Raw genomic sequence first — 21,759 nt, 5'->3', positions numbered from 1 at the left:
GACCATCCTCAGACGAATCAACCAAGGACAAACAGGTCAAAGGAGATCCCGAGAGAGAGGCATCCTTCCTGGATCTTTCAGAGGATGAGGATGCTACTCCAGATCTTCTGACTTCATCAGGGCTCTTCCCGCCTGATCTCTTCAAATCTCTGCTCTTCAAAGCCCAAGTGGCAGCAGGCCTAGATGCTCCTGCTTCAACCTCTACCTCGGCCAATAGTCAAGCAGACCCTCTCTTCTCTGAAACACAACAGGAAATGGTTATGGTGCCAGCCCCCCAATTGTTTCTAGATTCCATCGAACGCCAGTGGATGTCACCAGGATTGGGTCTTGCTCCTCCTTCAAAGGATAAACAGTTCTTCAATGTGGTCACCAAATTGGTTGGCTTTCTCATTGTCCCTTCAGTGGATGAGCCCATCAAGGCCCTATATTCCTCAGCAACAGTGCCAGGTGAAGTTGAAGAACTACTAAAACCAGAGGATCGAAGAATGGAACAATCTCTAAAGAAGCCACACCAGGCCCTAAAGAAGGCACATCGGTTACTCTGAGGGGCAAATCAAATCAGATCACATCTTTATTATGGTTATAGACCAGCATTAGGTGGGTGGGATCTGTTATTTAAAAAAAGGGTCTAAGCTAAAAAATAAAACCAAAGCATATATATATAAAACTGGCATCTAAAAGAAGCATTATATCGGTTGTAAGAAAGAATAAAAGGTCAGCATATGGAAGCCTGTATCAAGTTGCCCAACACTCTAAAATAGCAAGCAAGGTGCTCATTACATTTATTTTATAATCTCAGTCATCATTATTTACAGTTATTGGGGGAAAGCCAAATGACAGGAAAAAGATGGAGTCATTAGTTAAGTATGGTCACTCTTACTCTAGCTTCCACTTTAGTCAGAGGCAGCATTGGAGAGACAATTAGGAATTTAAACGGCTGTGAGGTGCATATTTTTATTTTATTTTTATTTTATTTTTGTGACAAAATGATAATTTGTTGCAGGAAATAAAAACCCAGCTGAAAATAAAGCATGATGCTCAGATTACTTTGTACAGGAAATACAGACAAGGAGATCTGCCTGACATCCAGATTGAATATAGCAGTCTAATTACTCCCCTGCAGGTTGTGGCACAGGTAGGCTATTTTATCAAGGACTCTTAATAACTCTGAGTTAAACAATTTTAGTGAATGCAATTTAAGAGCACTATGCTAAAAGTTCAAATTGGATATTTTTGTTTAAGACCCTGTATTTTTCTATTATTGCATCAAATCAATCTAATCCAGGCATTAGACAATATTTCTTTTAAAAAAAATTGTTTTTATAATTGTTTAGTCCTAGTGCATCATTTAATATGAAGTGTTTGATTCCAGGTTTTTTTTTAGTTTATTGCATTTAGAAAAATAAGTGATTGTTTTCTCACTATATATCAAATAACTCTGAAGCAAACCTTTCAAATTTAAAATGTTGTATGACATTTGAGGCCTTTTAAAGTGCTCAGTGTTACTTAATGAAACCATTAGTGTGTTCTTCTTACATGTTTCAGAGGCTGGACTCTTCAAATAATTTCATGCTTATTTAAGTTCCAGTCTTTTAAAAAAAAGGTTTTTTTATTTTTCTCCACATTAAAATCATACACATCATATACCTTCAATACAATTTAATAAGCATATGTCATCTCTTAAATACAATAGGCTAAGTTACATTCCAGTTTTGCTTTTCCTTATCCAGTCAATCTTTCCTCTCTCCAATTCCCTCTTTCTATCTTAGGTGGCTACCTACTTTCTTACACCTTCTCTTCCCTTTTCTACTACTGTCTCCTCCTGTTCTTCCTTCTCTAGTTTCTCCTCTACTCTCTCCCCTTTCTCTCCTTCTTTCCTACTTCCCCTTATGCCCTCAAAATCCTTCCCTGAGTGAATAATTCTATTTCTATTACATGACAGACTGAAAAGCTTCTCTGAATCTTACCCTTTATAATTATAATTCTTATTTCTTAACTTCGTATCCATTCTTTTATATCTTTACTTTAGGTGTCTATTATTTGTCTCGTGCTGCCTCCTTTTCCTAATTTTGTCGTCTGGATTACATGTACAGTATTACTTTGTCTTCAAATTAAATTTACCACTACAGTGTTCCCTCAATTTTCGTGGGTTCGAACTTCGCGAAAAGTCTATACCACGGTTTTTCAAAAATATTAATTAAAAAATACTTTGCGGGTTTTTTCCCTATACCACGGTTTTTCCCACCTGATGACGTCATATGTCATCGCCAAACTTTCGTCTGCTTTTAATAAATATTTTTTTAATAAACTTTAATAAATAAACATGGTGAGTAATAATCTAAATGGTTGCTAAGGGAATGGAAAATTGCAATTTAGGGGTTTAAAGTGTTAAGGGAAGGCTTGTGATACTGTTCATAGCCAAAAATAGTGTATTTACTACCGCATCTCTACTTCACGGAAATTCGACTTTCACGGGCAGTCTCGGAATGCATCCCCCGCGAAAAGCGAGGGAACACTGTATAGCTTACTTCCTCCGCTAGTTGTTATATCTCTTACTCCTTGAATCTAAACTATAATGCTGCTTCTTTCCCTTATTATCTTTATTCATCATTCATTTTCTTAATCCCTATTTTTCTTATAACTAAATGCCCCCTAGAAATTCCACATTTACTTATATGTTACAAAAATATCAATTCATGTTAAGTTCTTTATATGTTGTTTCAAATTAATATCCTATACAATAAAAAAGGAAATGGTAGTTATTCAAATTCCATTTCATTCATTTATTTTGTTGTAATTTATCTCCTTCTGGTGGTACAGATATATGTTTACCAATTTTATATTTAATCCATCAAGTCAAGTTTATACCAATCTATAATTGGAATTTCCTGAAATTATCATTTATTTGTATTAAGTACCAGTCTTGACAATTTCAAGAAACCAGGCATTCAGAGTTCCTGCTCTGTGACAGTTTTGTAGAGCAAGCAGCTTACACAAACCCTGGTTTTTATTATGGTTTATCTGATCTTGACAAAAATGACTCCTGTCTTACATGTCCCCTTTGCCCCAAAGAATATAATGGCCACAAAGACAAGAATGGCTGCAGAATTATTTATGGCAGCCCCCCCATTTCTCTGTTGAAAGAGCCGAAATCCTAACTCTTTTAAGTCATCCTCATAGGAATCATGGATTCCGAACATGATTAAACCTCAGGTCCTTCACGGAGAGTCAGCAAGCAATGTACAGAAATTGATGCTTTTGTTTGTTGTATTAAGCAATTCCCTGGGAATCATATTTTCACCCATTAAGATTGGCCTAACTAACAAAAAAACAGCAAATAAATTGGCACATTAATATAAAAAACAGCAAATACATATTTTTTTGAATCCCTTAATTCATTTGGTTCTTTTACTTTCAGATTTTTCATAGAGTTCACAGACAATCGTAATCTCCAGTTTAGAGTGCAGAACCAATATGTTTTATGTAAATTGTAATGTGTTCTTATTCAACTGGGTTTCTTGCAATTCAGTATTTGTCACCTTTTAAAACATACCTTTTACAAGAACTCATGTTTATTGTGACTCCATAAAACCTATTTGTTATTGTCTAATATTTCCCACAAAATGTTTAAAAATTCATCCAATTTAAAACAGTACATTACTTTCCTCAATTTGAAACAGTACATTACTTAATTTAAATATTGTTTACACTGTGACAATACTTTTGCAGAATGTTGCAAGCAATCATATCAATTATATGTCTGCAATTTACAGAAAGATCCCACACTGGCTAAACAACTCTTCAGCAGCTTGTTTAGTGGAATTCTGGAACAAATGAAAAAATCCAAGCCTCAGGCTGAAAGAAATAATATCATCCAGCAACTATTACATGACTTCAATCACTTTTTAACCACCACTGTGTTGTATTTCCCACCATTCATAGCTTGCATCCTGGTATGGCATTCAATATTATATTTGTGAATTTATTTCTTAGTTCTTTTTTTTATACTTATGGGTAGTATGAATGAAGACAGGCACAAAACACAAGCGAAGTACTTTAGATCTCTTTTTTTAAACTTCAATAATTAATAATGGTGACTGTAACCAGGGGTGAGCTGCTGCCTGGATGTGGGGGAACGCAGTGGGGTAGCGAAAATGGAGCTCCACCCCAGAGCACCCAATTTGCACTGAAAGAAGTTGAAAGAAAATTCAGGGCATCCTTCATAAGCCACGCCCACAGTGTGATAGTAAAAATTTTGGTAGCCCTTCACTGATTGTAACTCAGTATTACTCCATTCTCAGAATGCAATCAATTTCATTAATTGTTTATCTGTTAATAATAGGAGATGACTTATCTGCACAAAGAATTGCTAGATCTCAACTATGACAGTGTAAGTACTAGCTGTTTAGCAAGTTTACAGCAACCGGTGGGCATCCTTCTTCTTGAACAAGCTTTGGTTCACCTTTCTCCCGTGGAGCAGCAGCCTCCCTCCAAAAGAATGCGTGGAAAGACAGAACTGTCACCTGATGTAACCAGGTGGATTGAACTTGCTAGGTAAGGCTTCCTTGAGAAGCAAAATGTTCGTAGATTTTTGCCTTAAGTGGGACATAAGTTTTAGAGTTGGGTAAAAATTAATATTGAAATTAATATAATGATGATAACTTTGGTTGCGTATTGTTAGAATTTTGGACTGCCTTTTACTTTACAAGTTACAATTTCTGTTGCTTTGATTTTAATTAAATGATAAAGAATCTCTATATAGATAGCATTTATAAAGTATATCTTGGCTTATCCAGTATTAAGAAGTGGCACTGTGTTAGAAGCCTTACTGCAAAAACAAACTTTAAAATACAGTCAAATTGCTAAACCCTTTACTAATTATTACAAAGAAAAAAATTAAAGATAAGAATCTACATCAAAGATGTTATTAAAAGCTTTAGAATGTTATTTTACACCATGTTTAATTTACTATTTATCCTCTACTCATTGAACTCAAGGTCAGAAATTCATGGGCACCAAATACAATAGGCAGACAGTTAATTCAACCATGGCACTATCCAATTTGTGTTTTGGTTCAAAGGATTAAGTGGTCCTTGGTACAAAACTTTGGACACATCAAGCAACACACTTATTCAGGTTGGAGAACCTAGCTTAGTTGCAAATTATTAAAACAGATTCTGCCCAGGGTAGTTAATAATGCTAATGGTGGTGGCAAATTTTAGTCATGACCAAAACTGAAATTAAATGAAAAGATAAATAGTATAAATCTCTTGAATGAGGGGAAGATCCAAAGGAGCCTACTGGCTACTTTAATTGCAGTTGATTGACAGAGAATCACACAATCCATGCATTTAAGAAATGTTAATAGTTTATAAAATAGAAGAAAATTTAAAAAGCATATGGGGTCAGGGTGATTTTGGACTTGATCGTATTAGTAATAAACTGACTGCTATGAAATTATAGTTTCATAGTGGAGGTTATAACTTGAAGCCAGGCACTGCTTTACATATATTTGCAATTAGTTCGGAACAACTTTCCCCTTGCTAGCTATCACCTGATCTTGATCCTGGCAGTCATCAAAATTTTCTTTTCTCAAACTAAAAAGGATTTGCTCGTTAAGGTGACGATGATGGTAGTATGTATTATATAAGCGGTATCAATATAGAAAGCTTGTATCCTGAGCTATGAAATTTGTTCTTATCTGTGTCTTTAGAAAATTAGCTAAACGTCATTGATTTGAGGAATGAATCATTGTACTAATTTGAAGTTTTTCCCTCCCCAAATGTGTGTAGGCTTTATCGATCTGTTGGAGATTATGATGTTCTCCGGGGTATTTTTAGTGGAAAGATTGGAACAAAGGATATTACCCACAATGCTTTGTTAGCTGAAGCAAAAAGTGATTATGCTGAGGCAGCTAAACTGTATGATAAGGTACAATTATGTTTATAAAGAACAACATTTTCAAGGACATAAAAGGGGAAACAAAGATTGAATGTCACTTAAGAGTGCAAACACAGACTCTCAGAATCAAAGTATTATTAATCAGCATAATTGGTACCTGAGAAAAAACAAGGAACCTAAATTGTGCATAAACGTATTTGAATTTTATAAAGATTTTTAAATGCAGTTTTATAAGTTATTAATATGCTTAGACAGGTGGGTCGATTGACAAATAACCTTTGAGATGAGGTTGAATCAAAAGTAATTATTAAAACAATTCAAGCCAAAAACTATCCAGAGGCATCTAATGAAGCTTCTTTATTAAAACAATAATCCAAAACAGGAATTCGGTAAAGGACACAGTGATTAATATTCTTTCCCATTTTCTTCTTAAATATCATTATCATACATCCTAATCATGATAAATTAACGTGATCCAGTTATTGGTAATTTCATATCTTAAATTTTGCAGTATAGGCTACTGTATGCGCCTGATTAGCACCATGTGACAGTTGTTGAAGGAATTGTTCCAATGATTGATATACGTTTGTTTGTTTGTTTTGTTTGTTTGTTTGTTTATTCGATTTTTATGCCGCCCTTCTCCTTAGACTCAGGGCAGCTTACAACATGTTAGCAATAGCACTTTTTTTAACAGAGCCAGCATATTGCCTCCACAATCCGGGTCCTCATTTTACCCACCTTGAGCCGGTGATGAGATTTGAACCGCTGATCTTCAGATCTACAAGTCATCTTCAGTGGCCTGCAGTATAGCACTCTACCTGCTGCGCCACCCCGGCTCATTATTAGACATACCCAGATTTTTCTACTGGCCTAAAAACTTGGAAACAAAATATTTGTATATATACCTTCCATCCTGTATCTTTTTTAAAAAATATGTTCATAAAAGCTATTTTTAGTATCATGGCATATGTTGATACTGCTCCACCATTCATAACCATTGGGTTATATATTTTAATATATCCTTAAGTATTTTATTGCAGTATATTCTGTAATACGATGAATGTAAATACTGATCTATCTAGACCTGCTGTAAGAAACTTTCGATGTCCCTAACTCATGGCATTTATTTCATAGACATATTTCAATTTCATGGGCAAAAATAACTCCGAATTCCATAAATACATTCGTATAAATCACAGACACATTTTTTTTCCAGCAGCCTTTAACTGATGAAAGCAAGCTGCAGTTCTTTAATAGATGGTCCAGGAAAACTAAAACTAAATCATTTAATTCCATTTGCATTAAAACAGGTCATTTATTTATTTATTTTTACATTGAAAATTACAATTTTGAAGCAACTTTTTAAACTATGGGGATTTCATCCAAGGGTTTCCGGGCTTGCTTGCTTTGCTCTAGGTTAATCATTAACGTACATTGCCTCTCTCTGGATTAATTGCTAAACTGCAACTTTCTTTTTGCTTCGGTAGGCACTCTCTATGCAGGAATGGCCTGGTGATGAGCCAACCGAAGCAGAAAAGGATTTCTGGGAAATTGCATCTCTTGAATGCTACAATCATTTGACAGAATGGAAATCTCTGGAATATTGCTCAACTGTGAACATTGATAATGGGCAACCAGCAGACCTAAATAAAATATGGAATGATCCATTCTATCAGGTTTTCATTTTTAAAAATATAGATAGATATATAGATATATCTATGGCTCTGTTCTCATGTTAAATTTATGAGTCTAAGACAAGGTGGTCAAACTAGCTGCCCTTGGGCTGGATTTGTAACCCACAAGCCACGTCTACCCCAGCTCTGCAAATGGGGACAATGTCACATGATGGCAATGTGACATGGCGGAGTTTGACACTCGTAGTCTAAGGCAGTGTTTCCCAACCTTGGCAACTTGAAGATATTTGGACTTCAACTCCCAGAATTCCCCAGCCATCAACTGATGGCTGGGGAATTCTGGGAATTGAAGTCCAGATATCTTCAAGTTGCCAAGGTTGGGAAACGCTGGTCTAAGGGAAAGGGTTTAATTAAACCATTGACCTTTCCTCTAGCAATTGCTTTGCATAATACATTAAACTACAGTATGTACAATATTGTACCCACTATGGGGTGGGAGAATTCTCAGTTTGAATATTAAACTTAATGTGAGAGAATCTGATTGCATTTATATATTTTTAAATATCTAAATTATATAATTTGGTAGCATTTACAATTTAATGCTAATGTATGTTTTACTACTCAAAAACATAATTTCAATTTTCTTACTATCTTAGGAGGCCTATTTACCCTATGTAATTCGCAGCAAGTTGAAACTTCTCTTCCATGGAGGCAGTGACCAGTCTTTATTGACATTTATTGATGAGGCTATGAAAGCCAAAGAGAAGAAAGCTCTAATAGAAATGTATTATAGCCAAGAGTTGAGTCTTCTCTACATTTTACAGGATGATTTTGATAGAGCCAGATATTATGTCAAAAATGCCATGCAAGTGTTCATGCAGGTGAGTCAAAAGGATTGAATATAATATCACACATGGAGAAAGTGCAGAGAAGAGTAACCAATCCTGGAGACTAAAACATGAAGAACGGTTATAGGAACTGGGCATGGAGAGTCTAGTGAAGTGAAGGACCAGGGGAGACCTAATAGCAGTATTCCAATATTTGAAGGGACTACCACTGAGTGGAAGGGATCAAGCTATTTTCCAAAGCACCTGAAGGCCAGATAAGGAATAATGGATGGAAATTGACCAAGGAGAAATTCAACCTAGAAATAAGGAGATATTTTCTGACAGTGGAACAGCTTGCCTTTGGAACTTGTAGGAGCTTCATCACTGGAGTCTTTCAGGAAAAGATTGGACTGCCATTCATTGGAAATAATATAGGGTCTCCTGCTTGGGCAGGGGTTGGACTAGATGACCTACAAGGACCCTTCCAACTCAGTTAATTTGTTAAATATCATGCTAATGGTATACTTCTGTATCAGAAGTATTATGTCATTCAGAAGTTTGGTGTATGGATCCACCACATCCAGCAGCAATTATTATTATTATTATTATTATTATTATTATTATTATTATTAATTAGATTTGTATGCCGCCCCTCTCCGAAGACTCGGGGCGGCTAACAACAATATAAAAAGACAATGTAAACAAATCTAATATTAAAAACAATCTAAAAAACCCCAATTTAAAAAACCACTCATACATACAAGCATACCATGTATAAATTCTATAAGCCTATGGGAAAGAGAAATTTCAATTCCCCCATGCCTGACGACAGAGGTGGGTTTTAAGGAGCTTGCGAAAGGCAAGGAGGGTGGGAGCAACTCTGATATCTGGGGGGAGCTGGTTCCATAGGGTCGGGGCCGCCACAGAGAAGGCTCTTCTCCTGGGTCCCTCCAAACGACATTGCTTAGTCGACGGGACCCGGAGAAGGCCAACTCTGTGGGACCTAACCGGTCGCTGGGATTCGTGCGGCAGAAGGCGGTCCCGGAGATATTCTAGTCCGATGCCATGAAGGGCCTTATAGGTCATAACCAACACTTTTTATTGTGACCGGAAATTGATCGGCAACCAATGCAGACTGAGGAGTGTTGGTGTAACATGGGCATACCTTGGGAAGCCCATGATTGCTCTCGCAGCTGGAATAAATGAGTTCATAGAACGTTTATTGTTCATCTGGGAAACCCAACAAAATCCACTGATTATTATTATTAGATAAAAATTCAAAATGGAATGCTTTTTGTCCCACAGAACTACTCCAATATTGATTCACTATTGTACCACAGCCTTATGATCAAACTGCAGTCAGTTCAGGCTTTAACTGAAATACAAGACTTCATCAACTTTATGAGTAAACCAAGTAAGTGCCCTGTCCCCCATAATGCTGTGCTCTTGTTATGTAGCAAGTACTGTATTTTTCGGGCTGTAAGACACACTGGTATATAAGACGTGCACAAGATTTCAAAGAGGTAAGTAAGAAAAAAAGATTTTGTCCTTCCTGGCCTCCCAAATCCTCTGGTCACCTCATTTTTTGCAAAAACGGGTCCATTTTTCACTCATTTTTTGGTAAAAAATGGGATGGGAAGAAGGTTTGGACGGCCTGTAGAGAGCTCCTCGCGGTTGGAGGAAGACAAAAACACTCCCATTTTTACGAAAAACGGCCCGAATGAAACTATTGCTGTATATCATACATAAAAACAGTTTTTTAAATATACAAAGAGTATTAAAAAGTATTAAAAAGAGTTTCTAATGACAGAAACTAAACATTACTAAACTGATGTTTCTAAAACAAATGTATTAGAAATGTATTTGGTTCATATAATGTATTTCATTTGGCTTCAGCATAATGTGCCACTGTGTTTGTACATTATTGTTTATGGTTTAGCCTGATTAATAGAATAATATGCCTACAGAGCTTGAAATCTGTTACTAACTATAATGAATTATTTAGTTTAAAATGTGATTCTTCACTTGCTGACAGTTTTAAATATTTAATGTTTTTTCAATTATTGCTTTTTAGGTAATTTAACTTCTTGGGCGTCTCTTAAGAGATTTCTCAATATTTGGACAAACAGATACCCTGATACCAAAATGGATCCTATGAACGTTTGGGATGATATAATTACAAATAGGTAAAAAACAATCTGATTCAGTTATTGATGTTTACATATATTAATTGTATACCCAAGAATATCCCCAGTAAAATCTCTTTTCCAAGAGCACTTTTTGGTCCCTTAAGATCTATCAGCTTGGGGGGGAAATAGAGCCACAACTTGAGAACTTCTGCAAATTTGTGAGGCTTCTTAAATAAAAAACATTTACCCTTTTTAAGTTTTAAAATATCTTTTATTATGAGTTTCAATTATATATTCAGATTGAAACAAACCTGTGGATTAATTCCTGCTCTCAACTGCTGACTTTTACTGCTAAAACTGGCTGGGGAGGACATTAGAGCTCTAATAAAATCATTAGTATTTCACATTGTTATGCCCAGTTCTCATTTTATGAGGTAAAACAAGAATACATTTTTAAAAAGTTGGATGAGTTCTCAATCTTTTCTTAATTTTTATGCAGGTGCTTTTTCCTTGACAAAATTCAGGAGAAATTTTCTAGTACCCACCAAGATGATAGCATGGAATTAGATGGAGATGCTACCTTCAGCATGGAAACGGATAATGCGAATGAAGATAAACATACAGTGATTAAAAACTGCAACTTTGCTATGAAAATGAAGATGATAGAGTGTGCTAGGAAACAGGTATATATGACCTTTACTTTATGAGAACAAAATGGGGTGAAACATAACTGAATAATATAGCCCTTCATCAAAATATATGGTGCCAGCTTTGAGAGATATTCTTTAGAATGGCAGGGCTGTGGGTACCTACCATTATACTAAGATTTGCTTTAACCACAATTTATTGAATTGAGATACATTCAGAGGTATGTACAAATGAGCAAAAAATTGGCTTATTTGATCTTTTGAATTAATAACATTTAAATAAAACACATGATCACTCAAAAAACTCCTTACTAGCACTGTGATGCTTATTATTGCTATTAATTTTCATATGTTGAACTTAAGAGATTTTCCCTTCCCTTCCCTTATAGTAATCTCTTCATTCTTTTCTCCTGTTGGATTGCAAAATAGAACAGTTTTTCAGTAGCCTTAAAGCTCCTGAAGGATTTGCATGGAGATTCTAAGACCTGTGAAGATTGGCGAGTAAAATGGAACCACAGCTATTGTTGTTTTAGCCATAGTCGCAGTCGGAGCCAAAGTAGTGCTGAACAAATTCTTACAGTACTCAAAACTGTCCCTCTACTGGGTAAGCGGTTTGTGTATGTTTTCCATCACTACATAAGAACACCACGATGTTGACTTTAGGAAAAGATTCTTGGTTGTGTTTTCTAGGCATGCAATATTATTCGAGTCTACGGAAAGGGGCGACATACAAATCTAATAAATTAAATAAATAAATATACCGGCATACTAATTTTATATTTATTTTTGTCAACAGATGAGATTAAAATGAGCAGCTTGAGCAATAATGCTGTTACATTCCGTAACCAAAACCTCCTCTTGGGAACCACTTTTCATATAATGGCCAATGCTCTTTCCAAGGATCCAACTTGCCTTGACCAAATTGAAGAAGAGAAGGCTAAAAAAGTCTTGATGCTTTCAGAAGAAAGACCTGATAATGTTGAAAAAGTAAGATGCCCATTTCCTAAAATACATATGCCTAATTAGAAAAATGAAGGTAGAATTTGAGAATTTTTTATAACCTTGTCAAAAATGTATGATATAAAAGCAAAAACACTGCAGCAAGTTCAGCAGATATTATTGTTCTCATGAACTCTGGAAATACTTGAAGCCGAACCAAACTCTCTTAATAAAGAAGCATGGTGAACTTTTGAGATTGTCTATTTTTAACTCCTTTCGCTCTCAGTGATTCCTTTTACATTTATTTATGTGCTTATTTATTTAGAAGATTTATACGGCTGCCCATTTCAAATACAGTGATACCTTGTCTTATGAACTTAATTGGTTCCGAGACGAGGTTCGTAAGGTGAAACGTTCGTAAGACGAAACAATGTTTCCCATAGGAATCAATGGAAAAGTGATTAATGCGTACAAGCCCAAAATCCACCCATTTTGCCAGGCAAAGCGCCCGTTTTTTGCGCTGTTGGGATTCCCCTGAGGCTCCCCTCCATGGGAAACCCCACCTCCGGACTTCCATGTTTTTGCGATGCTGCACGGGAATCCCAGCAGGGGAATCCCAGCAGCGCAAAAATGGGTGCTTCGCTGGCAATGGAAGTCCGGAGGTGTGGTTTCCCAGCGAGGGGAGCCTTCGACTGGCAACGGAAGTCTGGAGGTGGGGCATCCCAGCAGCGGCAGCTTGGCTTCGTAAGGTGAAAATAGTTTGGAAGAAGAGGCAAAAAAATCTTAAACCCCAGATTCCTATCTCAAAAAGTTCATATGACTAGGGGTTCGTAAGACGAGGTATCACTGTATATGGCTTTGAGCACCTAACAATATAAAAAATAATAAAAATATGTCCCCCAAAAACCCATAAGAAACACAGCAGTCTTTCCCCCCTCCCCCCAAAATTTCAAAAGCAATAATTGGTTACTCAGCACAACCAAAAAAATTGGCTCTGTCATAGATTAGGTCCCCAGGTTTCAGCACAGAGCTAAGACTTAGCACAGAGCTAAGTCTTCAAAGGCTCCTTAGCAGATGGGAATGGAGTATGCCCTCCTGCCCAGTCAGACTGGTTGGGATATTTAAAAAAACATTTTCCAGGGAATCCTGGTTCAGGATAAGAAACAGGAGCAGGGTGTTCCCACTTGTGTCTCTTAGTTTCATCTGTTAATGTTGAATGAAAACCATTACCCACATAAGCAATAACACATAAACTTTATGATTTTATATTCTGTTTCTTATTGTTTCTTTTTGTGGTTTATGATAGTGATCCCAGATTTCTCATATTTAATTTCAGGTGATAGCAGGGCTGAACAAGAGAGCTTTCCTGTGCTTCAGTGGGGCTGTGAAAAAAGCTGAGGAAGAAATACAGTCCATGTCATTTGAGCACATAGACACAAGTGGAATTATTGATGCTTATATGACATTGGCTAATTTCTGTGATAGTCATCTCCGCAAAGAAGAACAGAATTCTGCCGGTAGGTTGAAGGATGACTTGTTCATTATTTCGGTTCTGTAACAAATGCCAGGGAAGATTCAATTCAGATTGATATACAGTGGTCCCTTGATTTTCGCGGGTTCGAACTTCGCGAAACGGGTATACCACGGTTTTTCAAAAATATTAATTAAAAAATACTTTGCTGTTTTTTCCCTTTACCATGGTTTTTCCCGCCCGATGATGTCATACGTCATCGCCAAACTTTAGTTTGCCTTTAATAAATATTTTTTTAATAAACTTTAATAAATAAACATGGTGAGTAATAATCTAAATGGTTGCTAAGGGAATGAGAAATTGCAGTTTAGGGGTTTAAAGTGTTAAGGGAAGGCTTGTGATACTGTTCATAGCCAAAAAGAGTGTATTTACTTCAGCATCTCTACTTCGCGGAAATTCGACTTTTGCGGGCGGTCTCGGAACGCATCCCCCGCGAAAATCAAGAGAACACTGTATGTCATTTTTAACATTGTCACCTTTAGTTGATCACGTGTAGCAACATAAAGCTAGTCTTATGTTCTAATCTTTATTTTGTTTTGGTAAATACCAGCTCTCACCATGCTAATGATACATTCCTGTTATTTTTTTCATGCTATCTAAAATTTACTCTGTTTTGGTGCAATATAAAAATGTAACTTGATTGATTTGTAATTTTTAAAAAAATAAGATACATTTAAGAAAATATTTAAGTTACTTCACCTATACTTGTATTTATTAATTTTAAATGCCCCATAATGCCAATTAATATGTAGTAGGCAGGAAAAATGTTCAGAACATGACAAACAAAATGTTTGGGTTGTTAAAAGCCCCTCCCCTATTGGAAAGAGTACAATACTTGGGATATTGTACTTCAAAGCAAAACAGGTAGAAACAGATAAAATAGAAGTATTTAAAAATCATGAGAGATGTAAAAAAATTACATTAAAAAAAGTATCATTATTAAAATTAAAAGGTAATCAATTTAAATAAATAATGCAGGAAAATGTCTGAATAAATGAGATTACTTACTGTATTTTTCAGAGTTTAAGACACACTGGAATATAAGATGCACCTTAGTTTGTGGGGAGGAAAGCAAGGATGGAAATAGTCTGCCTCTGTCTCCCAGCAATTTGCCTCCCAGGAAAATAGCAAATAGTACAGATGATATATACTATTTGCTGTGTTTTTCTGGGCATGTGTGTCTGACCCATAGAAATAGCAAAGAATTGGAGAAATGTACATTATGGCAGTATATTAATCCCAGAAAGTTTTCTTAAGGGTAATCACACAAACTGCTCCCAATTATTTAAATGGATCTACTCCAAACATGACTAAGTCAGGTTCTAACTCAGCTGCCTTATCTTAATACTAAACAGGACACTGTTACATTTCAGATTACAGTGATCCCCCGATCGTTGCGAGGGTTCCGTTCCAGGACCCCCCGCAACGAGCGGGTTTTCGCGAAGTAGCGCTGCGGAAGTAAAAACACCATCTGCGCATGCGCAGATGGTGTTTTTACTTCCGCAGCGCTAGCGAGGAGCCGAAGATTGGGGGCGGCGCGGCTGTTTTAAAACGTCGCCGCCGGCATGGGAGGCTTGCCAGCACCCCCCGGACCCCCAACCCGGGTTTGGGGGGCTGCTAGGAAGCCGCCCATGCCGGCAGCGACGTTTTAAAACAGCCGCGCCGCTTTCCAATGAGTCCCGAAGACAAACGTCAAACTTCCGCATTTGTCTTCGGGACTCATTGGAAAGCGGCGCGGCTGTTTTAAAACGTCGCCGCCGGCATGTGCGGCTTGCCAGCAACCCCCCGAACCCGGGTGGCCGGGCGAGCAGCGAGCGAACGGCGGGTGGCCGGGCGAAGGGCGGGCGAGCGGCGAAGGGCGGGCGAGCGGGTGCTGGGGAGGGCTTCTCGCCCTCCCGCCAGCAAGAGGGGGAGCGAACGGCGTGGGCAGGCTGCGGACAAGCCGTTCGCTCGGGCCGCTTCCCAGCTGAGTACTCAGCTGGGAAGCGGCCCGAGCGAACGGCGTGGGCGGGAGAAGGGCGCGCGGGCGTGCGGGCAGGCAGGCTGCGGACAAGCCGTTCGCTCGGGCCGCTTCCCAGCTGAGTACTCAGCTGGGAAGCGGCCGAGCGAAGCGGCAGCAGCGAGGAGTTTGCGTGGGCGGTGGGGAAACTCCTCGCTGATGCCCGCCAAGAGGGGGAAGACCTAGGGAAGCCGCCCAGCAGCTGATCTGCCCGGCGCCATCTACGCATGCGTGCCCATAGAAAAAAGGGCACGCATGCGCAGATGGTGTTTTGACTTCCGGGTTGAAAAATCGCAAATTAGCCTGTTCGCAATGGTCGGGGACGCAATAACCGGGGGATCACTGTATATTTTTACAGACCTTTAAATTTTATGTAGTATTCTGGAAATATACTTATTCTCTGCTATTTAAAATAAGGTACAAAAAAATAAAAATAAAAGAAGATACAACAGCACGGAGCCTATTCAGATCAAACATTTATTTTAAAAAGCTTCTTCTTATAAATAAAACAGTCTTTAAAAAATAAGTCTAATAATTTGAACATTCTATAGGCATTTATAGTTATTTACTTACCTCCTTGCAGCAAACAACAAACAGCCAGTTTCAGTACAGTCTAATTAATACAAGAAAATTAAAATCTGCCTCTAGCTCCTAGCAATTTGCCTTCTTGCAGTTTTAGTTTTATTTTCAGTTTTAGCACAAGCAGCTAATAGTTTCAGACTGCAGGGATTGCCATAGCCTATTGCCGCCTGCCTGCAGCCTGAATCAGCTGATGATCGGTAAGCTGATAATAAGTTGCTTCTACTAATCAGGCTCTGAGCTGTTCGCTGCAAGGAGGCAAATTGCTAGAAGGCAGAAGTCAAAGGCTGGGCAGGGCTACTTTCAATGTATAAGACACACCCAAGTTTTCACCCACTTTTAGGGGGTGGAATGTGTGTCTTATACTCCCAAAAATACGGTAGGTAACAGTGTACAGTTAAATGCTGAAGTTTAACACTATTGCGTGTGATGGTAACCAAGTAAGATTATTTAAAGAGAAACTTTATTTATTTATTTATTTATTTATTATTTAGATTTGTATGCCGCCCCTCTCCGCGGACTCGGGGCGGCTCACAACAAGGCATAAACAAATCGTAACAAATCCAAATAAATTTAAATATTTAAAAAAGTTTAAAAAGAACCCCAATATACTAACAAGCACACACACAAATATACCATACATAAATTGTACATGCCCAGGGGAGATGTTTCAGTTCCCCCATGCCTGACGACAGAGGTGGGTTTTAAGAATTTTACGGAAGGCAGGGAGAGTAGGGGCAGTTCTAATCTCCAGGGGGAGTTGGTTCCAGAGAGTCGGGGCCGCCACAGAGAAGGCTCTTCCCCTGGGGCCCGCCAACCGACATTGTTTAGTTGACGGGACCCGGAGAAGGCCCACTCTGTGGGACCTAATCGGTCGCTGGGATTCGTGCGGCAGGAGGCGGTCTCGGAGGTATTCTGGTCCAATGCCATGAAGGGCTTTAAAGGTCATAACCAACACTTTGAATTGTGACCGGAAATTGATCGGCAACCAATGCAGACTGCGGAGTGATGGCAAAACATGGGCATACCTAGGTAAGCCCATGACTGCTCTCGCAGCTGCATTCTGCACGATCTGAAGTTTCCGAACACTTTTCAAAGGTAGCCCCATGTAGAGAGCAGTTTCAAAAGAAATGAGTTGTAGCTATCAGTTTTTGTAGCTGTAAATTATCTCCTAAATCTCACACACATACCCTGGATTAAAGTTTCTGGTAATTGGCCACAATATCATCCAAAATACGGGACTTGCTGCCTTGCACCTAATCAATAGATATCTTCTTACTATTATTCCTACTATTGTAAATGTCATTCCTGCCAGCTGTTAAAACTCATACTATATATTGTTTTTTTGAGAAGAATGTGATGATAGGTGAAATGTCAGATCTACAGAAGATTTGACAAAGTACTTTAGAGAAAAAAATTGAGTGTATTATTTTATGTAGTCTTTAAAAAACCTTGTTAAATAAATCACAATTTTAATCAGCATTAAAAGTTTAATATTCTGTTGACGATCTTATGTTCTGCCAGATGTAAACACTGAGGATTTGCAAATATTTCCAGCAATTGTAGTGGACAAAGTAATAAAAGCTTTGAAACTAAATTCAAACGAAGCAAGATTAAAATTCCCCAGACTATTGCAAATTGTAGAGAAATATCCAGAAAAGATTTTGGGACTCATGGCACAAGAGGTGAGTCTTCCCATATGTAAAGGAAAATATATTATCTACTTTTGTAAGCCTCTCACAATCTTTGGGTGGGCAGCATGTACATTTATAAATAAATTTTGGAAAATTAAAACCACTGATGGTTTACTTTGAAAAAAGAGAAGATATTCTTGCAGACATCTGTACCTAATCTCTTACTGGAATCAGTGCCGCCTTGCTTGTGAATGGAAACAAATTTCTGTTTGGCCTTTTGGGTCATTTTTGCCACCCCCAGGCTTCAGGGGACTTTCCTGAACCTTGGGAATGGCAAAAAAAACGGGGCAAACAGAAGTTCATTTCCATTCACAAGCAAGGAATTCCATGGGCGGAGCTTTGACGTCACGAAGACGTTTTTCCTGGCCGGCCAAAACGTGGACTCCAGGAAGGACGTCTTCGTGATGTCAACGCTCCGCCCATGGAATTCCCTATTGGGATTCCCCACCTCCGTTTGAGCCTCCCGACCGGCCGACAGCTCCACGGCTCTTTTGCAAAGCTGACAGCCGGGCGGCGGGGTTTCTCGGCATCCTCCTGAACCCGAACGCCGAACCCGAACTTTGCCGAACTTTCGGGTTCGGCGTTTGGGAGAACTCTGAGAAGCCCCCAGGCTGTTTCAAAAGGCGACAGCCGGGCGGCAGGGCTTCTTGGCGGCCTCCCGAACCCGAACTTTTGCTGAACTTCTGGATTCGGCATTCGGGAGAATGCTGAGAAGCCCCTGGCTGTTTGAAAAGATGATAGCCGGGTGGCGGCGCCCAGCGAAGCGCCGTTTTTGCGGGGGGGGGGGGGTTTGTTGCTTGCACGCATTAATTGAGTTTACATTGTTTCCTATGGGAAGCATTGTTTTGTCTTATGAACTTTTCACCTTACGAACCTCCTCTCGGAACCAATTAATTTCGTAAGACGAGGTATTTTTAAATATAATAAATGTTTAGGATAAGCACTCAAAGGAACAATACAATACATGCAACTGTCAGCATTGAATACAAGATTTGTGGTTTGCTTCCATAGCTAATAAGAATATTGTTACAAATTCTGGGCAAAACCTGGTGGATGTTTGTTCATCTCAAGTTCATTGGTTCTTGGAAACATGTTACTGTGTTCCTGGCTGAATTTGCTAAACTTTTTATACATTCTACACATATGTCCATATTCCAATAGATAGAGGCTTTAGTTTTTATTGAATTCAGGGGACTCAGGATAGGAGCATGCTTTTTTTGCTGTAATCTACATTCACAATTACTGTTTTCACAGATTTCTTCAATTCCTTGCTGGCAGTTCATTGGTTGGATCAGCCAGTTGATGGCAATGCTGGATAAGAATGAAGCACCTGCCATTCAGCATATAGTTGAAGACATTGCTTCTATGTACCCACAAGCAATAGTGTATCCCTTCATGATCAGCAGTGAAAGCTTCTCTTTCCCAGAAACTGCCATAGGTCGTAAAAATAAGGAGTTTGTAGAAAGGTATTGTTAAAAATGAAAGAAAACATGTTTTAGAAGAAAAGCAAAATTTATTTTATGGTTAGGGAAAAGTGTAGCGTACATATAATTTCATTCGCTACATTTAAATTAAAAGGGTTTTTTTGGTTTGTTAAAGGTTAAAAAATGTCAATAGGTTAATTCTTCCTACTAAGGAATTATATAATTGCCGAAACTAAATTGTAAATTTGTTCATTTTATTGATTCTGCTGTCCTTAATCTGTGGCTCAAACACTATGATTGTCTTTTTTTAATTTTATTTTTTATTATATCTGTTCAGAAAGAAAGAAAGACATTTTTAAACTTAACCTAAAGAGTAAGGAATCTTAATTTAGAGAGTAATTTATATTAAATCATTAAACTTTAAACTAAGGTATAGTCTCTTTTACACCAAATATGTTCAACCCATGACCATATGTCTGCGGAGAGGGGCGGCATACAAATCTAATATATAATAATAATAATAATAATAATAATAATAATAATAATATATGGCCTTAGACAACTAGTAATCCAGTCCCACAAGAAAATAAAGTATTAAAACATAAGGGAACTTTGTTTGATTTAGATGATCATAGCTGAAATAGTTTGCTTATTAGTTGAAAAACTGTGCTAGGATATCACTTAAAAAAATTAAGGGGAACATTTCTCTTTCCTTGCTGTACTCTTTCTTTCTTTTGTAGAGTGAAGAGTAAGTTGTATGAAGGAGGAGTGATACAAGATTTTGTTCGTTCCTTGGAACAGCTTTCCAATCCAGCAATGCTATTCAAGGTACATCTGTCAAATTCTTCATAATCTCTATTTATTTAGTTAGTGACTTGAATATGCCAGAATATCTGTTTTTGCTGTTCACCCAGTAATTGGTTTTTTTTAAAATTACCATCTAATTTTGTCATGCCATTTTACCCTTTTTTTAAAAAAAAATCTCTTATTGTTTTTTTGGTTTTAATGTAGCTATTTGTAAAACACTCAGAATCTCTGGAATTTAGTAGCATATAAATTTAATAAAACATTATCTCTGTCTTCAGAGCATGAATTTCTGATTATGACATGATTGCCATTACATTTTAATGTCTCCTATCAGTTTATTTCACAAGAGAGAAAATAATTTTTATTCTGCATTTATAGGATTGGATTGAAGATGTCCGAAATGAGCTGGGGAAAAAAAATAAAAATAAAAATAACATTCAGCAATTGTATGATGGGATGTACCAAAACCTTGGAAATTTAGAGGCTCCTGGTCTTGGGTGGTTCAGAAAGCAATTTATTAAAGTATGTATCATGTTTTACAGTAGAATTCTAGTGAGTTTATAAATTAACTATTGGTTTTCTAAAAAATAATCCATATATATAAGGAGCTATGATGTTCCTTCAATACACCAGGGTGATTCGACACAAAAATATGTAACCCTTCCCTGTTGCAAAGCTGAAGGGATTGGATACTGTAGCCTAGAGGATAATTCTCTGCCTTACAAGGCAAAGGTTGCAGGTTCAAGTCCCAGTGGGTATGGCTAGCTGATGAGGCCAAAATAAGGCCAAAATAGGTCTATCTTAGTCTCCCTTAATTTCAAATTCAGCAAAAAAAACATGTGACATATACACACACACACACACATATACACATATAGGGTTACATATCCAAGTCATATTGACATTCTTTAGCACAGCTTTCAGAAATCTTGGCCTTTATGCACAGTTTGAAAACATTTTTTAAAAAACTGTCAAACAAAAAAAAATATTTACGATAGTCCACCATTATTATTATTACTCAGGCTGCAAATTGAAAAGTTGAAAATGAAATAGAGGTTTCGAAACATTCCTCCAGAGGGAGTATTCATTCTGATTTTTCAGAATGAAAGAAGACTGGAGAAGCTTCAAGTTGCATAACTAGAGAACATAACTACAGGAGAGAGTTTAGATCCAACTTTAAGAATTTTTTTTCAACCTTTTTCAAGGCTCAGCCTCTTTTGAAATTGTTGAGCACAGTAAAGTAAAAATGAAAATGTTCTGCATAATCTATGTTTTTAGGAATAATAATTAAAAGTCATCAGTGCAGCAGCTGATTTTTAGCATTATTCATTCATAGAATTTAGAATTCAAAAATTAGTATGTATTCTATGGATGATGATTTGGCAGAATTTTGGGAATCTTCTATATTAACTGATTGTAGGTCAGGTAGAAACCAGACATAACTGGTGCTGCATTGGTAGATCTGAAGTAAATGAATATTAGAAAAACTATGATTTTGTTGTTCTTGGACACTGCTAGAAAGCACTGTTTCATGGTTTTATATGTAAATTATTCCTGCAAAGTTCTTAATTTCATTTTTCCTATGACTGGACACTTGGAATTTGATTCCTTGATTTCTAGGATTTTTTCTGTCTTTCTTTTTGGCATA

General features: G+C 37.5%; 1 protein-coding gene across 1 annotated transcript in view; it reads left to right on the top strand.

Annotated features, from left to right (window-relative positions):
* Positions 1–21,759, top strand: part of PRKDC (protein kinase, DNA-activated, catalytic subunit) — a 114,195-nt gene that overhangs the window by 75,629 nt on the left and 16,807 nt on the right. Inside the window, exons 61-76 of the mRNA XM_070747733.1 lie at positions 1,004–1,135; positions 3,774–3,953; positions 4,343–4,554; positions 5,793–5,931; positions 7,389–7,577; positions 8,192–8,416; positions 9,668–9,776; positions 10,437–10,548; positions 10,991–11,174; positions 11,568–11,742; positions 11,935–12,125; positions 13,414–13,594; positions 17,711–17,871; positions 19,135–19,346; positions 20,045–20,132; positions 20,490–20,633. Coding sequence (XP_070603834.1) covers positions 1,004–1,135; positions 3,774–3,953; positions 4,343–4,554; positions 5,793–5,931; positions 7,389–7,577; positions 8,192–8,416; positions 9,668–9,776; positions 10,437–10,548; positions 10,991–11,174; positions 11,568–11,742; positions 11,935–12,125; positions 13,414–13,594; positions 17,711–17,871; positions 19,135–19,346; positions 20,045–20,132; positions 20,490–20,633 — 2,634 coding nt within the window. The remainder of the gene's footprint in view (positions 1–1,003; positions 1,136–3,773; positions 3,954–4,342; positions 4,555–5,792; positions 5,932–7,388; positions 7,578–8,191; positions 8,417–9,667; positions 9,777–10,436; positions 10,549–10,990; positions 11,175–11,567; positions 11,743–11,934; positions 12,126–13,413; positions 13,595–17,710; positions 17,872–19,134; positions 19,347–20,044; positions 20,133–20,489; positions 20,634–21,759) is intronic.

This window comes from Erythrolamprus reginae, chromosome 3, assembly GCF_031021105.1.
Source record: "Erythrolamprus reginae isolate rEryReg1 chromosome 3, rEryReg1.hap1, whole genome shotgun sequence".
In the NCBI taxonomy this organism is placed as follows: domain Eukaryota; kingdom Metazoa; phylum Chordata; class Lepidosauria; order Squamata; family Dipsadidae; genus Erythrolamprus; species Erythrolamprus reginae.
The sequence above is the reverse complement of the archived record's forward strand: the minus strand, read 5'-3'. Positions and strand labels throughout refer to the sequence as shown.